At 37.3% G+C, this 19,753-nt stretch overlaps 1 protein-coding gene across 5 annotated transcripts in view; it reads right to left on the bottom strand.

Annotated features, from left to right (window-relative positions):
- The window catches only part of ROBO1 (roundabout guidance receptor 1), a 314,654-nt gene that overhangs the window by 70,170 nt on the left and 224,731 nt on the right, over positions 1–19,753 (bottom strand). For all 5 annotated transcript variants that reach the window (XM_087966632.1, XM_026664097.2, XM_087966635.1 and 2 more), the window contains exon 3: positions 16,591–16,748. In XM_087966632.1, the coding sequence (XP_087822758.1) occupies positions 16,591–16,748 (158 nt within the window). The remainder of the gene's footprint in view (positions 1–16,590; positions 16,749–19,753) is intronic.

Raw genomic sequence — 19,753 nt, 5'->3', positions numbered from 1 at the left:
AGGAAGCATGAAGTGCTCCAAAATCTCCTGGTAGACGGCTGTGTTGACCTTGGACTTAATGAAGCACAGTGGACCAACACCAGCAGATGGCATGGCTCCCCAAATCAACACAGACTGTGGAAACTTCACACTGGACTTCAAGCATCTTGCAGTGTGTGCCTCTCCATTCTTCCTCCAGACTCTTGGTGCTTGGTTTCCAAATGAGATGCAAAAGTTGCTCTCATCAGAAAAGAGGACTTTGGACCACTGAGCAACAGACCAGGTCTGTTTTTCTTTAGCCCAGGTAAGACGCTTCTGATGTTGTTTGTTGTTCAGGAGTGGCTTGACAAGAGGAATACAACATTTGAAACCCATGTCCAGGATCCGTCTGTGTGTGGTGGCTCTTGATGCACTGACTCCAGCCTCAGTCCACTCCTTGTGAAAGTCCCCAACACTTTTGAATGGCCTTTTCCTGACAATCCTCTCCAGGCTGCGGTCATCCCCTGCTGCTTGTGCACCTTTTTCTTCCACACTTTTCCCTTCCACATAACTTTCTATTAATGTGCTTTGATACAGCACTTTGGGAACATTCAACTTCTTTTGCAATTACCTTTTGAGGCTTTCCCTCCTTATGGAGGATGTCAATGATGGTTTTCCGCACAACTGTCAGGTCAGCAGTCTTTCCCAAGATTGTGATCCCTACTGAACTAGACTGAGAGACCATTTAAAGGCTCAGGAACCCTTTGCAGGTGTTATGGCTTAATTAGCTGATTAGAGTGGGACACTTTGAGCCTAGAATATTGAACTTTTTCACAATATTCTAATTTTCTGGGATTGTGGATTTGGGGTTTTCATGAGCTGTAAGCCATAATAATCTCAATTATGACAAATCACGACTTGAACTATCTTGCTTTGCATGTAATAGTCTATCTCATATATTAGTTTCACCTTTTAAGTTACGTTACTGAAATAAATGAACTTTTGCATGATATTCTAACTTTTTCAGTTTCAACTGTATAGTTGACATTGCTCTCTTACTGTATGGTCTAGTTATTTAAGTTTGGGCTGATTTTATTCTGGATAACTTTCTGAAAAGTTCTGAGATCCTTCAATAAGATGTCAGATCCCGAGACAATAAAGTATCCCTAAGTTATTCCACAACCAGCTTCATGGTATATTGTTGTTTCTTATTATGAGGTTCTCAGCATGGAGTGCATTGCTTGATTTCTTACAGACACAACAGCACTGATACTGCCTGAAAATTCCTGGTTTTGACTCATTTTTGGGGAAAACTTTCTTCTATAATCCTGATGATGAAGCCAATACCAATGACAAAGAGATCTGAAGATCTCTAGGTATTGTTTGGAGCATCTGGACTGATTTTCACAGGATAGACTCTCTTAAGAAAATTAAAAGCTTCAGTGGCCAAAGTTTACCCATTTTAGTAAAATGAGTTTGCCTGCACTTCAGTAGAAACTCAGAACTTTGGAAATGATTCTGTAATCTTTTCAGATCAGACAGATAGGTATTACATTTTTTTCTGTATAAATTGTAATATTTTTATTTATAACTCAGCATGCTATGATTTAAAATCTGTGTAATAAGAACTGCGATAAGAGTGAAGATTTGTAAGATTGCCACAGATAAACCAGGATTAGTTCAAATTAATTCTAACAGTTAGTGAAATCTTACACAACTGATCCTTTAAATGGACTGACATTATCTAGATCAGTGGTCCCCAACCTTTTTTGTACCAGGGACCAGTTTCAAGCACAAACACTTTTTCAAGGACCGGCGGGTGGGGGGGGGGGGGAGATTCTATTTTCCATTCCCAAAACTTTATGTTTACCCTACAACTAGCATTAAAGACACCTGACTGCAGTCTCTCTAGTTCTAGGTCTTGCTCAGCTGTGTAGCTACAAAATTTCATGCAGATGTTTCTCTTATCTCTGTTTGATGAAAACAGGAATTGAATGAGGAGCATTTAGTCAGTGTGTTTTCCCTAGGAAGCTCCTGTAGTCCTTGTTTAGGGATCATTCAGAGCTACGATGGACCTCTAACATCCAGCCCAGGAAGAAACTGCTTCAAAGAAGCCGGGGGGGGTGGCTTTTCCTGTCGCTGCAGCTCCTCCGAGCGCCCGTTCACCCCCACCCCACCCGCCAGCTTCAATCCAGTGCTCCGTTCTGCCTGCCTGCCTGCGTTTCTGGTTGTTTCGGAGAAGCTTTGGCTGATAAAAAGAGGCGAATAGTTATTATTCTCAGCCAAAGCTGCTCCGAATCAACCAGAAACGAAGGCAGGCAGGCAGGCAGAACGGAGCACTGGATTGAACCGCACGCGGGCGGGCGGGGTGGGGGTGAACGGCCGCTTCGGAGGAGCTGCGGCAACAGGAAAAGCCACCCCCGGCTTCTTTGAAGCAGTTTCTTCCTGGGCTGGTGGAGGAGCGAGAGAGCGACTGAGAGAGGAACGAGGCGGGAGGAAACCGAAGCCACTGAGCCGGAGAGCAGGACAGGCTTTGGTTGCTTCCTCCCTCCCCTTCTTTCATTTGTGTCCTTGATCCCTGATCCCAGCAGCATTCACCGAAGGCAAAGAAAGCCGCCATTTTTATTTTATTTTATTTTCTTTGCGGCCCGGTACAGAGTGCTCCACGGACCGGTACTGGTCCGCGGCCCGGTGGTTGGGGACCCCTGATCTAGATGAAATAAATTATTCTACTTTGGCACATTAAATGTTGACCAACTTTGTTAATTAAATAAATAAAATAATCACTTGATTTTACTATTTTGATAAAAGGAGTTTGATTCAGACTTGTTTTATCTATTAGTAGGATTCACTGGAAACTCTTAAAACACCAAATGTAGAGATAAATAAAAATTTGCTACAAAAAATTGAAAGAGGGCAGATACTGTAATTGCTCTGACCAATCTGACAGGCTTGTGTAAATATCTATCTTGCTGGCCCTGATAATCCAGCAGAACTACCCCCCCCTCGGTCATGTGAAAAAGTAAGTACACTCTCTTTGAGTTCTATGGCTTTACATATCAGGACATAGTAAAAACCATGTGGTCCTTAGCAGTTCAAAGAACTCCAACTATCAGGATTCAAAAACAGAGCTTTCTCTGCTGCAGCACCAATCTTTTGGAACATTCTCCCCTCTAGGATAAGATCTGTCACCTCCATCCTCCCATCTTCCCAGGGACCCAACGGGAGAGTTCCCAACTGGAGATGGCAGGCTCTACCTCCTTTTTCGCTCTCCACCTGTCCAACTTTTGTTACAAGATTAGTATATTATCACTTTCTTTTTCATTGTTTATTTTATTCTTCTAATATTTTACTTCTGCTTGTTAACCCTTCTTTTCATTTCCTTCTTTTAACTGTTGTATGCCACCTAGAGTAGCCCCAAAGTATGCAGCAAATACATTTAATAAATAAATAAATAATATCCTAATGTGTATTTTAAAGTAGATAAATATAATTATCTTATTCCCCACTTGCCAAAATTTAATTATGCTTAAACCTCTATCAGAAAAAGATTAAAATTAATCAATAAGAATCTATGTGCACTGATGATGTTACCTAGTTTTGTAATGAAATGTCTTCAAGAAGATAAGCAAGGTCAGAGAGCAACCAAGGACTCGACTAACCAATAAAAACATTACTAAATATGTCACTGATTGAAAAAGGATATTAACATATAAAATAATAAAATAAAATAGTCAAGTTTCTATAGAAGAATTATTCTGTGAAAATGAATAATGGTGAGGGAAAGTAGGAGTGAGAGTGAGAATGTGAGTGAGAGAGAAAATACATATTGTTTACACTGACTCCATATAAATTTATTAAGGAACTGGATAAATTAATATTTAAATTTAATTTTAATTTTAATGGAAGAAGTAAATAATCTATTGGACTACTCAAAACATTTAGAAAATGTTGGTTCTCATAAAGTTCTGGAAATGTAATAAATTAAATCAACCTTGGTGCATATGTTATGGATATAATCCACATAATTATCTATTGTTACACATTATTGCTATGGTGAACAGGAATTTTTAAGGCAATTAAGAATGAAAAATGTTTTATTGAGGAGATAGCACATTAGAAAGTCCTTTCATTTATTGAAGTATGGATTGATTATTGCATGAAAAATATAAAAAGTGATTTTTTTTTCAAAAATCACTAAAAGTTTAAAATATAAAACCCCATGGACAGAGTAAAAGATCAACTAAGCCAGCTAAGAATGCCTCCAGTTCTCTGAGATATCCAGATCTTGTGACACAACTGGGTCTTTAGGATTTCTAAAATAATAACAGGGATAGAACCAGGGGTGGGATTCAAATTTCTTAACAACCAGTTCTGTGGGTGTGGCCTAATTTGTGGGTGTGGCTTGTGGTCATGTGACTGGGGTGAGAGTGGCTTGCTGACTGGGCATGGCTAGGTGGCCATGTGACTGGGGTGGCGTGGGCAGGTGGCCAGGTGACTGGCAAACCAAATGTAAGTGGTCCTTGCTTAATGGCCAGTTGCTTAGCAAGTGTTTTTTGCCAGTTTCCAAGGCCTGGGAGCCCTGGAGAGGGCAGGGCAAGGCCCGGGCAGCTAGAAGGAGCTATGGGGAGGGCTGCAGAGCATGGCCAACTCGACATCACTCATGTCAAGGGGCGCTTCTCCTCGCCTGACCTCTCATGACAGTGGGGATGCTGCAATGGTCATAAGTCACTTTTTTCAGTGCCATTGTAACTTTGAATGGTCACTAAGTGAACTGTTGTAAGTCAAGAATTACCTGTACAAAAATACAAACAGCTTCTTTGCTTGGAAAAAGCTGCCCTAAATACCAATCATTAGATTAAAACTACCTGCAAGCTGAAGTTACAAATCAGGCAGGGTGCCAAAGCACCTTGAGGAATGAAAATATTTAAAATACAGTGATAACTATCAAGCAGCCAACTCTTGCTCATAAAGTGAAACCCTTTAGCAGAGAGGTCATTTAAGCTCTCCAGAAAAGCACACCCAAGAGAAGCAATCCTTAGATCCATTTGAACACTTAAAAATACCAGCTGGCCTCACTCACCTCAAAAGATATCCTAAGGAAATCACCCAGATTTAAGGAAAGGTCACATGCCCTCCAGAAAGGCAGTTAAAAAAAATCAGTGCCAAGCTTGCATCCTGCCTCTTAGAAATATACCCCAAAAGGACAGTGCCAGATAGTATTAAAGCAGTGAAGGAAGACCCCCCTCCCCAAATAGAAAAAGAAACCATGAGGCAAGAAAAAATTGAAATACAATACAAATAATTAAATCATAACAGTAACTGTTGCTTGTTGAAGCTGAATAGGGAAAATTATCCCATCAATAAACACAGGATTAAACTTCACCAAGCACAGAATTAACCTTCACCAAAAACCAGTTTTAGCCCCAAACTCAGAAAGAGTAAGTAAACTCACGTTTGAATGTTAGTCTTTCTAGCTAGCCAAGAAGCCTTGCTGAATGTCACTCATCTTGGTTCCCTGTCACTAAAAGCTTTGCTTCATTATTCAATTATTTCTTCAAAGTGCTGATTGTCCAGGCAAGTATTTCCTCCCAACAGCATGTAAAAATCTTAAAACAACCCTTCCCCTTTAAGAAAGCCTCAGAAGCTCCGGAGACAGGAAGTCTAGGCTGTCTGCCAAGAATGTAATAAGGTTGGAAAAAAACAAACAGAGATTGCTTCTAACTACCAGTTACCTGTTACCCGAATTACTTAGAAAGTTAACAAGGGGTTCTATAGAACCGGTAGAATCCCACCTCTGGATAGAACCAATTTGACCTTGCAGGGAGACAGTGTACCACATAGGTACACTGTACCACTGTACTACTGTACCACAGTAGAGAAGGCCCACCTCCTGAGACCAACCAGGTAATTCCTAGCAGATGTTACTTACAGAGTAAATTACTTCTCAGCTAATAAGACAATGCCTCAATTAAGTCATATGGATTTACCCAGTTACAGTGTTATTCTGAGTAAATATAAGTGATTTTTATCGAATAGGTGCTCTGAATATGCCTCAGAGAAGTCATTTCCATGATATCTTTTTCCTAGAAAAAAATGTGTTATTCTAAACCTGATTGGTTATATTTTTAGACTCACACTGTAATCCCCAATATGGGCCCTTACACTGAAATATGGAGCATTTTTTAAAATAAATGAACAAATATAATAATATTTTGTTGCCCTGCACAGGAGAACGGAGCTGGAAAGCAGGTTAATGGGTTGGGGAGGGAATAAGATTTTGCAGTAACCTTCCCCTGGAGTGGGGTGGGAATGGAGATTTTACAGTTTCCTTCCCCTGCCATGCCCACCAAGCCACGCCACATCCACCAAGCCACACTCACAAAACCAATAGTAAAAAAACTTGAATCCCACCACTGGTCGTAACCAAAGCATAAGTTTGTTTCAGTGTTAACCTTCCTCATTTAAAGGGAATGCAGTACAGTACAAGACTAGGCACGCACGCCCCTAACTACCTCAATTCCAACTACTGCTGGCCTTAAATGCAAGCTACTCAATGCAAGAAGCCTTGTGAATAAAATACCTGAATTTCTCCTCTTACTTAATATGGTTAAATTCGACATCATATTTGTCTGTGAAACATGGCTCAATGCATCTCTCCCTGACTCCATTACCACAGTAAGAGACTATCATGTTTACCGATCAGATCGTGAAATCCGTAGAGGAGGTGGTGTTGCTATCTTCTATAAAAAGTCCTTACATCTAAAAAACATCCAAGTTACCCAGGAGCTTGCTCTTCCTGAGACCATCATCTGTGAACTATCTTTAAATATCACATTTCGATTCTTACTATGTTACAGAGCACCTGATTATGACATCGAACATGTAAACAAGCTAAATTCACTACTAACATGGGCAACATCCTGCCCACACGCTTTTATCTTTCTTGGTGACTTCAATCTACCTCATATTAACTGGACCCTAAATGAATGTACAACTGAACCCATACATGCAACATTCTACAATGCTGTTACAAATCTGGGACTGGAGCAACTAGTAACCAACAACACTAGACTTAACAACTGCCTCGATCTCATCTTCTGCAATAGTTTGAATTCGATTTACGGAATACAAACTAAAGAACCCCTTTCCAACAATATGATTGACTTTTGTCTCAACATACGCCCACACAAAAATCATCACAATGACGTAATCCCCAATTATAACTTCAAAAAAGGCAACTATGGGGAAGAAGGCGGAGCCTCCTCGCTGATGGACCATAGATCGCAACTCTCTGTGGCTATGGTCCGTGCTCTTTCACTGGAGAGCCCCGATAATTACGATTAGGAGCTGAAGCTGCCTTGGAGGGGCGATGGAGTAAGGGGAAGCCGCAAGCCAGGTTGAGGGGAGCTGCATCTACCCTCCTGGGCTTGGTCTTTTTTCCTCCGAAGATGACTGCAGCGGTGGTTTAAAATGGCCACCCTGAAGAGGAGGACTCAGCTGGATTAAGCTTTGTGCAGGAGGGAAGAAAGAGGTGGATAACATCTGAACCGGGACAACTGGGCAATACAACTAAACAAAAGGACCCCAAGATTAAGGTAACATGGAAAAGAAAAGTGAGCGGTGAAATTACAAAGGGACAGGAAAAAAAATAAGAAAATATTTTTGACAGCTAAGCAGGGCTTCGAACCGGGAAAGGAAGAAGCTGGAACTAAAGATTTAACTAAATTGGACTAAAATATTTTGGCAATAAACAGGCATAAAATAAAGCTGGACTTAAGATTGTCAAAAAATAATAATAATAAAGTTTACAAATTGGAGACTGGACTGTGCTGGAATATTGAGGTTCGGAAAACCCTAAACAAAAAAATAGGGGAAAAAGGTGAAGACTTTATATAATGGAGAGTGCCACCTTTTGACAAAAACGAGCTCAAACAAAAGGGAAGACTTTGTATAATGGAGAGTGCCACCTTTTGACAAAAACGAGCTCAAACAAAAGGGAAGACTTTGTATAATGGAGAGTGCCACCTCTTGACAAAAACGAGCTCAAACAAAAGGAAAGACTTTGTATAATGGAGAGTGCCACCTTTTGACAAAAACGAGCTCAAACAAAAGGGAAAGCATACTGTTTCTGAATGAACTTGTGTGGATATAACACTAAAGAAATATTGAAACAAAGTAAGAATCTTAGAAAGTGAAAGCAGAAGCACAATACAGAAAAAAGCAAGGAAAGACTGACTGTGGGATTGATTGATGTTTTTGGTATAGACCCTGGGCTGGAATAATTGAGAACTTTAGAAAATTGAAAGAAGAACAAAGGAAAGTAAAAGTGTTTTTTTTTTTGTGGACTTTAATGATCACAAAATACAAGAGTGTGTAATGATGATATCTCTTCGGGAATTAAAAACGGAACTTAAAAATATGAGAGAATTAGTACAGGAAAGAGGTGAATCACTTTGCTCTGTGTTAGAAAAAATGGAAATGGTGATTGAAGAACAAGAAGAAAGAGCTTCAGAGGAGGAGGTTGACTCAAGGAGAAGACATTTTAAATAGACAATTAACACAAAGAACACTACAAAGAAGTGGGGAAAGAAGGAAGGTTAAAAAGTTGAGATTTAAGAAGGCAATCAAAAGGGGGAATACCTGTGAAGGCAGAAAGACCCAGCAGAAAAGGGGAAAGGAAGATATTAAGAAAGAAACGGATATAAACTGGAATGAGAAAAGATATGGGGAAAAGAGGAGGAGAAGCAGTAAGAAACAGGTGCATGAATTAAAGAAATACGGAAATAGTAAAATGTTGAAAAGAAATTGTTTTTTCAGAGATAATGGTTGATGAATTAAAAAGGGGATTCTGCAGGGTGACAAGGGGTAATAAGAATATTTCTGCAATTAAAAATATTTAGAAAATAGGGTAATATAGATACCGATAACTTTTATTAAAAATTAAGGGGGGAAATATGCTGCGGAATCTGAATGAAAAGATGTAATGATTATTATTGTAACTTCTTAAAAATAATGGTTTATTGGGAATCAAGATGGTTAATAAAGGTATATTTTAATCATTGAGGTGGCACAGTCAAAGCAGTAAAAGGGGGGAAACTTATACTTGTTTGTTTTTTCCTTTAGTGTTAAAATTTGTATTAATCTAGAATTTATAAAAAGAATGTGTAATGGAAAGGAAATATGACAGACTAAAATACCAACTAAATTAATAAGTTAACTATTAAAAGCAGGGAGAGACATTGGTAACTTATTATTATTATTATTATTATTATTATTATTATTATTATTATTATTATTATTATTATTATATATGTTGTTTGTTGTTATTGTTATTTGTTATTATTATAAATATTAAATGATTATATTTGAAATAATTGAAATGAAACAAAAAGATGTTTCGATTGAGATTAATGAAAGAGGCTAGAATTAATGTGTTTGTTTCTCTCCTTACTGAAAATTTGGAATGGAAAATGTAATAATAGAATTAAGTATGCATATATGAATGTATAATTGCTGTCATATTTGTATGTAAAGGTGATGACCCGGAAATATGTTGTCCACTAAAAAGAGATTTTTGTTTTTAATGTGAAAAACTGAATAAAATTTGTTTTAAAAAAAGGCAACTATGATCTAATAGACAACGATCTCTCATCCCTTGATTGGCAATCTCTATTCACTGGATGCAATACTGTTGAAGACCATTACAACGTATTTTTACTTGAAGTCAAAAGAGTCATCAAACTATATGTACCAACAACAACTCCCGCCAAAAAAACACACACACAAAAAAACAGATTACCCATAACAATAAGGAAACTTCAATCCAAAAAGAGATCACTTTGGCGGAAAAACAAATCTGGTCACGTTGCCAACTTCAAAAGCCGATACAAAAATTTATGCCACCAGATAAAGACTGAATGCACCAATTATCACATTAAACAAGAGGAAAACAAACCTTCTACGCACCCGCGCTTCTTACAATTTTGTAAACAACAAACTAAAAGACTCAAGGTCCATCCCACCCCTGATAGGACTTAATGGTAAAGACTGCAACGATGACATCATTAAAGCCAACATCTTTAACACATTCTTTGGCTCAGTATTTGTAAACAGCAATGGATCATGCCCAGTATTTCCTAGCTGAACCACAGAAAACTACAATGATCTAATACATATCGATTTTACAGAAGACAATGTTGAAAAAGCACTACGCAATCTAAAACCATCTCTATCTATTGGACCGGACGGAATATGTGCCTACTTCTTAAAAAACTATCCACTGCCATAGCAGAACCTCTAAGCATAATCTTTGAAAAATCTTTCAGGACCAGCTCCTTGCCTAACCTATAGTCACAAGCCACGGTCATCCCCATCTTCAAAAAGGGAGACCCCAGCCTAGTTGAAAATTACAGACCAATCTCCTTATGCTGCGTCACCTGTAAAGTCATGGAATCAATTATTAACCATTCCATTATCCTCCACTTAGAGACAAACAACCTACTCTCCAATAAACAATTTGGTTTCAGAAAAAAAATCTATCCTGTAATCTGCAACTCTTACACTGCAAAAACATATGGACTACACAACTCGATCAGGGCAAAACAATAGATGCAATCTACATAGACTTCTGTAAAGCCTTTGATTCAGTGGTACACGACAAACTACTCCTAAAACTAAAATCTTATGGTATCTCTGGACAACTGCATAACTGGATAGAAGCATTCCTGTCAAACAGATAACAAATGGTCAAAATTGGGAGCGTCCAATCAAATTCTGTACCTGTCAACAGTGGTGTCCCCCAAGGCAGTGTTCTAGGACCAACTCTCTTCATACTCTACATAAATGACCTCTGTGATCATATTAAGAGCAACTGTGTTCTCTTCGCTGATGATGTAAAGCTGTTCAATACCACAGACAATACTGCTACCCTTCAAAAAGATCTTGACTATGTATCAGAATGGTCAAACAAATGGCAACTTCAAATCTCAATGAATAAATGCTTTGTCTTACATATTGACAAAAAAAAATCAGAAAATAAAATACAAGCTGAATAGTGAAGACCTTGTTGATGATCCAAGCTCTGTAAAGGACCTTGGAATACTCATCTCTACTGATGTAAGTGCTACATCCCACTGTAACTACATAGCCAAAAAGGCATTAAGAGTTGTTAACCTAATCCTACGTAGCTTTTTCTCTGGTAATATCACACTATTAACTAGAGCATACAAAACATTTGCTAGACCAATCCTCGAATACAGCTCATCAGTCTGGAACCCACATTACATATCTGATATTAACACAGTTGAGAAAGTCCAGAAATATTTCACAAGAAGAGTTCTCCACTCCTCTACTCATTGTAGAATATCTTATGCCACCAGACTTGAAATTCTAGACCTAGAAAACCGTGAATTACGCTGTCTTCGGTCTGATCTAAGTATGGTATATAAAATCATACATTGCAATGACTTACCTGTCAATGAATACTTCAGCTTCAACCATAACAACACAAGTGCACACAATAGATACAAACTCAAGGTTAACCGCACCAAACTTGATTGCAGGAAATACGACTTCAGTAACAGAGTGGTTAATGTCTGGAATACTCTACCTGACTCTGTGGTTTCTTCCCCAAACCCCAAAAACTTTAACCTTAGACTGTCTACTATTGACCTCACCCCTTTCCTAAGAGGTCTGTGAGGGCGTCCATAAGCGCACCAAAGTGCCTACCGTCCCTGTCCTATTGTTTCTTTTATTTTTCTTATATGTACCCATTTCATGTATTCATAACTATGTATATACTTATACCTATTATCTTGTAAGCGATTGACAAATCAAAATAAAAAAATAAAAAAATTAAAATATTCCATTACAGTTCTATCTTATAGGCCCTATGTCCTGTCTTCAAGTTCTCTTGCCTCTTTGGAAATCTTAATTCCTTGTCTGTTTGCTTTCTGTTATTTGCTAGTAAGAAAACCATTGCTTATCTTCATTGGACCAGAGCTTTGCTTTCTAATTGCAGTATCAGTGGCTCAGCCAATTTGTGATCTTATACGGTTAACAACTTGGCTAAAGTGTTGATAGCCACAACATTAAAATAATCGCTTTCTCTCTTGTAAAACATTATTTACAGTCATAGATAAATGCTTGGGGCTTGCAAGAAAGCCAGAAGAATTTGATTAGCTAGATGAAAAAGTCTATTTCACATGGAATTATGCAGTATAGCTAAGCACACAGAAGTGAACCAAAATGAATATGTTAAACAAGAAAAAGGACCATAAAAACCAGCTAGAAATGTTTGCTTACAGAAACTTTTCCTTGCTTAAACAAACAAACAAACAAAATCAGAAAAGTATTATGTGCAAATTAAAGTTAACTGGCAATCATCAGGGTCAGCTCTCCACATGTAGATGATCTATTTGTAGACATCTTCAAAAGCTGAGAAACAGAGGTGCTACCAGAGATTACTCATTGAAAATGATGGGAAAGGCTTTCCTATGCTTAGGAAGATACCGAAGAAGGAATCCTGCTCTAAAACTATATTTATACCTTACTCATCCAATGGTATCCCAAAGATTACAAAAGGCATGGGTTAATTTACTTAAGCTTCTCAGGTGGACTTCAATTGCTATAATTAAAGTAATGTAATGATTAAAATAATTATGTGTCTGAAAATAATGAATCATTTAAAATTTAATCTAAGCAAAATTAATTTTAAAGAATATTAGTACATAAAAATTCATTTAATATATTTCTTCAAATTGAAACATTCTGAAATACCATATTAACTTTCTCTTACAGACTTTAGTGCAAAACAAAATGACATTCTTATGCCTTTCTGTCTTCCATTAACTTCTTAAAATTGCTTCCATTTGCAAATGAAACTATGTCAGCTTGCTTACCAAATCCGCAAACCATATAAATTGTGACAGAAAGCATCTACTTTTTTGGCTTCCTTTGAAAAGAAGACTTGGATAGTGTCCAACATATTGTATGTCAGTTTGCTGCTTTTTATATACTTACTATCTGTATGTGGCACAGTTCCAAACAAAGGTTATTTAACTATTCAGTAGAAGAAACCAGATACTTGAAATATACATTATTTTATAAGTGCTTTGCTTCAATTAAACTTTTAATATGACCAGAAGCCATATAAGCATTTATGAAGTGCAAAGTTATTAAGGAAAAATGTGAAATAAGCAAAATGTAAAATTACAGGCCTGGGAAAAATAACACCAACAAGGCTAGTATTATATACATCTGTACATATTCATGAAGATTTTTCTTTTTAAAAAAGGGCTATAATCTGGTAAAATCTATTACTCATCTTTAGATTACAGATCTGTATTCTGTACTGAATTAATACATAACTTTCAAATTTATTTAAATTGTTTAATTTAACAAAGATGATTGATAAATTTAATTATTTTCAGCTATTTGGCATTTGGCTATTTTAAAGAAGTGTTGTACTCTCTCTCCTATGCATTCCAAAAACACTGATTGTGTATCTGTGAATTTAGCTTTCCATTTCCCACCATCCACTTAGAACTGAAGAAGCTTCTTGGATAAGAAGCAAAACATCTTCAAAGAAAAACAAGAAAGTTCAGTTGCCTCTTGAAAAAGCACCTTTGAGATGACATTCCCAAATAGAAAGAAAATGAAACAAAACAGCAAATATTGGATTTAACAACTGTAAATTTTTTTTTTTAAATGCCATTTTTTTAAAAAAGAACATAACACATACAGAAAAGTAAACAGTAAATACATTACTTCTGTCAATACACTTGTTTCTCTTTGAAAAAGAATGTTCAGGAATATTATTCCATCAGTTCTTTAATCATTTGCTGTAAACAAGCTTCAAAGACCAAAGAAAACCAAATTAAATTATTTTAAATTATTTTAGCTTATGAGGAGCCTCTGTGGAGCAGTGGTTAGAGTGCAGTACTCTAACCAAGCTACTGCTGCAGCCAGCTGCCTACAATTAGGCAGTTCAAATCCCATCATGCTCAAGGATGACTCAGCCTTCCATCCTTCCGAGGTGGGCAAAATAAGAAGCCAAATTGTTGGAGGCAATATGCTGACTGTAAACCGCTTAGAAAGGGCTGTAAAGTACTATAAAGCAGTATATGAGTCTAAGTGCTATTGCTATTATGACTCTTAGCTTCTATTCTATTTTCTATGTTTATACTGTATAAACAACTAAAAATAGCATATTTCATGGATTTTTAAGCGACTATTACACTATTTTCATAATTTCAGTTAATTTCTACTATATAAATCTTGTAAATTATAAATACATGGTAATCACATGGAAATCATCCTCGAACCCCAAAGCTTGATTAATTACAAAAATCATAAAAATCATAAATTATAAAGAATATAAATTATAAAAAGAATGACACATCTGTTGCAAAATTAAATAATGTAATAAACAAGACATTCATATGTTTATTTAAATCTTATTGAAGAATGAAATTGCACATAGTCCTTACTATGCAATAAGCTGCAATAAGAGCCAGAAACTTCATCACTAGGAGCATGATTAAGTCATATGACCCTGCCATCTTATATTTGGGCTGTAGTCATTAAGTCAATCACCAAGTATTATTAAATGCAATGACATGTGACTTACTGTTGATTTCCCCATTGACTTTGCTTATCAAAAGCTGGCAGTGAAATTTGGAAATGGTGATTATATGAACAAGGAAGCAGATCCACTCAGGAAGGCTGCAAGTCAGTAACTGTCGAGCCCAAAATTGACATGAATAACAAGATAACTTTATTATCTACCACCTATAATACAAAAGTCTCCCCAGACTGCTTCTTGGGAAAAAAGCATATAGGTTTCTATGGAACTTGGGGGTTGATTTATCAGGATTATGCCTCTTGCAGCTTCTTCAAGGACTCAAAGCTAGTTCCCCACTTGACACCCCCCCCCCCCAGACTGGTTGGATGTTTCCCAACAAATAGATTTTTATCTTTCACTGAATGAAAGATAAAATGAATGAATGAAGAGAATGAAATAGGGAATGGAATGATAAATGAACACAATAATATTGATACTATTGGAGAAGGAAGGACATCAATTTTTGGAATGGTTATTATTGTAAACATTCTGTAACTAGCATGATACAAGGGTCTACAACCTTCAATTCAGAGGTGGGATTCAGCTGTTTCAGGCGAACTGGTTGTTAAATTTTTGTGCAGTTCAGAGAACTGGCTAATTGCACCACTGGCTGGCCCCACCCACCCCTCCCAGTCATTCCTTATCTCGCCTTGCCCTAGGCTGCTCACCTAGTTACGCCCGTGGCATAGCGGCTGCTGCTCTGGTTCCCTCACTTGCCTTGACCACGTGGTCCTGGTAAGCCTTCCTTCACTCCTCGACCTGCTGCTTCTCACATGGTCCCCACGGCCCAGCCTGCTTGCCTGCTTTCCCCGTGGCTTCCAATGCGGTCCCCGCGGCCCAGCCTGCTTGTCTGCCTTCCCTGGGATGTCCCACAGGGTCCCCATACTCCAGCCTACTTGCCTGCCTTCCCCACGGCCTCCCACGTGGTCCCTGCAGCCTTGCCTGCTTGCCTGCCTTTCCCACTGCCTTCCACATGGTGCCTGTGGCCCAACCCGCTTGATTGCCTTCCCTGCTGCCTCCCATGTGGCACTTGCAGCCCAGCCTGCTTGCCTGCCACCACTTTCTCCTCATTGCCTGCCCACTGGCAAACAATGGATGCTGCAGAGATAGGGCAATTTCCTATGTACCATTCCAAGCCCCTTTCTCCCCACATTGGGCTGACAAAATAAAAGCCCATTTAAAGATCTAGACTGCCTACTGAGTCTGCCTGGTACATACTGGCAAAAGGAACTATGGGGAAAAAAGAGAAGGGCCAATAGAAATGCCTCATTTTCCATCTCCATTGGGCTGTCTGCACCACACTGGAGGTGGAAAATGGGACGTTTCTGTCAGCCTTTCTCTTTTTTATCCCCCAACCTCCTTTCCAGCATGCACCAGGCAGGTTCAGCAGGCAGTCACAATCTTTAGATGGGCTTTTATTTTGTCAGCCCAAGGGGGCGGGAAGGGGCTTGGTATGGAACATAGGAAATCATCCTGTCTCTGCAGCATCAGCCCACCTGCACCCCACCTTGATGTGAGTGACATCAAGTTGGCCATGCCCACTCAGTCACATGACCCCCCCAGCCACACTCACCCAACCAGTCACTAGGAAGAACCGGTTGTTAAATTTCTTGAATCCCACCACTGTTTCAATTAACTTTATTCTCCTTTCTGGAGAATTGTATTTATTTATTTTTGAAGAAAGAAGAATATACTATAGGACTGTAAAGGCCATTTATCATTATTTTATTTATTTTTAATTAAAACTGGTAGAATCAGATGTAGATGATCCAACAACCTTGCATATCAGTATAAATGAAAATTTAATAGCAAGTTTACTTATTTTTGAGGAATTGTAGCACTCTTCCAACAGAAGGAATCTTTCAAATGAATCAGCATGTAATTCCATCTTTTATTTTTCATATACAGGGTGGCAATTCATGTTTGCACAATGGGGCAAATAATACATGGCTAAATAAGCAACTATATTTTAGTTTTTGTAGTTGTTTTCAAAGGAAAAAGCTTACTGTAATTCTTTCATCTCTATCATCCAAAGGAGATCCATCCTTTTTCCATGAAATTGTAGGTTCAGGGTGGCCTCGAGGAGGTTGGCATTCCATTACAGCTGGCTCACCTACCGCTACCATAACATCTGAAGGGTTTTGTCTGAAGTCATCTCGCAGTACTGAAAAGACAAATGGAAAGGGGAGGGGGAAATGGTAGAATAAATTAAAAATAGTTATTAATCAGCAATGTGTAAGCAACTTCAAATATTTGCAATGTAAAAGATGTAGCATTGACATTAGATTTATATTTTGAGTTGCACCAGGACTGGATTGCATTGTGGCATTACAATAAACACATAATTTATTTTAATCTCTGCAGTCCACTGCTTTTCTTACAGCAATATAGTTAAAAAACCCAATGGAATGCCACTTTTCTAAATGTTTTCAGTGACCACACAGTAGAGCTGGGAAATGCTGAGAAATCATTTTCTCAGAAAGTGACTCAAAACATGCAAGAGTGCTCAAAGAGCTCTTGGTTGCAAGAAAGCCACAACTTGATTCAAGAATTATGCATTTATAGCAAAAAGCTTTCATCAGCAGTAGTATGAATTTAACAGGGATTGTTTTTTAAAATATACAACTATTCAATTAAATACAAAGCACTGAAAGCCTGAATGCTATACAATATCAGGTTCAAAAAGCTTCAAAATATTGGTTAGGTACTTTGTATTATTATTACTATATATTTTTTCTCTGTAAAGTTTTAATATTTTTTCTTCTATCCAATTGTATACAATTCTCAGAATACAATCACCTTAATTAACCAAGAAGTACAAATGAAGTGCAAATAAAAATAAAATACAATCAGAATTGTATAAGAGTTCTTGCTATTGGCACTACATTTAATGTGGATTTTAATAAGAGTATGTTTTGTTATGGTCACTGTCATGATACTAGCTGTTTCATTGTTGTATGATAAAAATACATTAAACATCCCAAAAGTATGATGAATTTTAATTTTAAATTTATTCAAGTTTCTGTTTAAGATTTCCCCCCACTGTTTCTACTAAAAGGCATATCTAACCAGAATCCATAACTAAATATAGTTATTTGTCTGAAAATTAGCATACAATTTCATTATATAGTAATACAATTAGATTCATGTTTTTTTTCCCTTCATTTCGTCTTTTATTTTATTTACGAATATTCTGTTAAGACAGCATAACATACCAATAATTAGGGAAAAAAAGACCTCACTAAGGGATACTTTTTACAATTAGGTAATATCCCCTAAATGGTTTAGGTCAGAGAACATAAAAAGGATAGATGCAACCAAATATTTTTTTCCATTTAATGTGAATTTTTTTGGTTAAAACATCACATACCAAATAACCAACAGTATGCAATTCATTCAAAATTACACTAACAAAATAACCAAAAAAAAAACCCATGTAATTATTTTTATAGTTATAAAAATATGTGTAGCATGTAATTGTAAATTTAACACACCCCCCCCGAAAGCCATTTTTCTTTTAGTTTTTCTATCAATTCATTCTAAAATGTAAGCTGAACATACGCTAAATTTTTAAATTCATATTTAGCAAAATTTCTACCATATTTCTTAGAACTTGAAATATAAAAATCAGTATTAGTTTTCAGTGTACATAACCAGTAATCCCCCTTTATAGGATGTTCAGCCACACTGCCAGCTGGGTTGCCCTAACTGCTGATTGTAAAATTGTGTGTGAGAGCTTATTCTTTCCTTATTTGTTTCTCTTTTTAGAACTATGATCAAGTGCAGCTTGATCCCTATATGAAAAAATTGCCCCCCAACTTTCTTTCTCTAAAGATTTTTTATTCACACAGCCTGCTGAGTTATAACTTTTATTTTAGATGTGGTTTATTGAACAAGGAAAAGCAGTTTGAATTAAATGTAATGTTAAACTATTGTTAGTAAAAACACAATGGTTAGTTTATCAAATCATGCTTATATCTCATGCCAATTTTTTCAAGAACCAGATTTTATTTCCTCAAAATAGATGAATAAATTCTACAATTACTAAGTAATTTCTTATGTTTTCTTATTGTGATTAATGAAGATTAACAGTCCTTCCCCATTTCCTTCACATGTATCTATTTCATGTCTTGCCTTGTCTTTTTCTCTTGTTGCTAAAAGTCAAATGTTAAGATATAGCCTCCCCCCCCCCCGCAGTCTTTGTGTCTGCTAAGATAACAGAAGACAAAAGGACAAATGCCAACCAAATTCCTGAATAAATGATAAACTGCATGTAGTGTTTTAAAAGACAGGAATGAAAGTATTAGGTGCTTTACCTTTGAGAAGGAATTTTATAAATAGACTAGACAATCCCTGACCCACAGGTCAGCTTTAAAGATAACTCCTTACCTAAATAAAGGAACAGAATGACCAGGATGGGCAAATCATCAGTGGGACCAGGAGCTTGTCAATTTCTCTATTGTGTTCCATTGTGGAAGCTGGAAGTGATCCTCAGAATTAATCTTTCCTTCCTTCCTTCCTTCCTTCCTTCCTTCCTTCCTTCCTTCCTTCCTCCCTCCCTCCCTCCCTCCCTCCCTTCTTGCCTTCCCCTTCCCCTCCTTTCTCAGCAGACAAGTAAGGCTGCTGCAGCATGGGGAGGGAATGAAAGGAGCAAGTGGCCAGCACTCTCTCTTGAATAGACTTGGTAAAGAAAGCACAATATAATGAAGAGAATACCTGCAATGAGATACTTTTCCCTTTCACACCACATATTCTTAATTTTCACAAATTGAAGAAAGAGATGGGAAAGGCAATGTATTTTGATTTTATCGTTATACATTTGATCTTTTTTTGATATTTATAAGGCACAAAGCAACATATCATTTTATGGGGAAAATGTTACACTGTATTTATCTGATCTTTATATATATAAAAAGAGAGAGGGGGAGAGAGGGGGGAGGAGGAAGGGAGGGAGGGAGGGAGGGAGAGAGAGAGAGAGACAGAGAGAGACAGAGAGAGAATTGTATGATACATTATACATGATTTTCCTTTCCTTTATAAGCACATTCTCTAGCCTCATTCTTTACAACTTGTGTTACCTCTTTTAAACCTTACAAATTACAATTGAAAGGAAAAAGATATCAATAATTTTTCTGATTGAACTTTTGCAAAAATGTGTTAATTGAATTC

Source organism: Notechis scutatus, chromosome 5 (genome assembly GCF_049901735.1).
Source record: "Notechis scutatus isolate UNSWTSFEM ecotype Mainland chromosome 5, rNotScu1.2, whole genome shotgun sequence".
Lineage (NCBI taxonomy): Eukaryota > Metazoa > Chordata > Lepidosauria > Squamata > Elapidae > Notechis > Notechis scutatus.
Note: the sequence above shows the minus strand (reverse complement) of the source record. Positions and strands in the feature narration are given on the sequence as shown.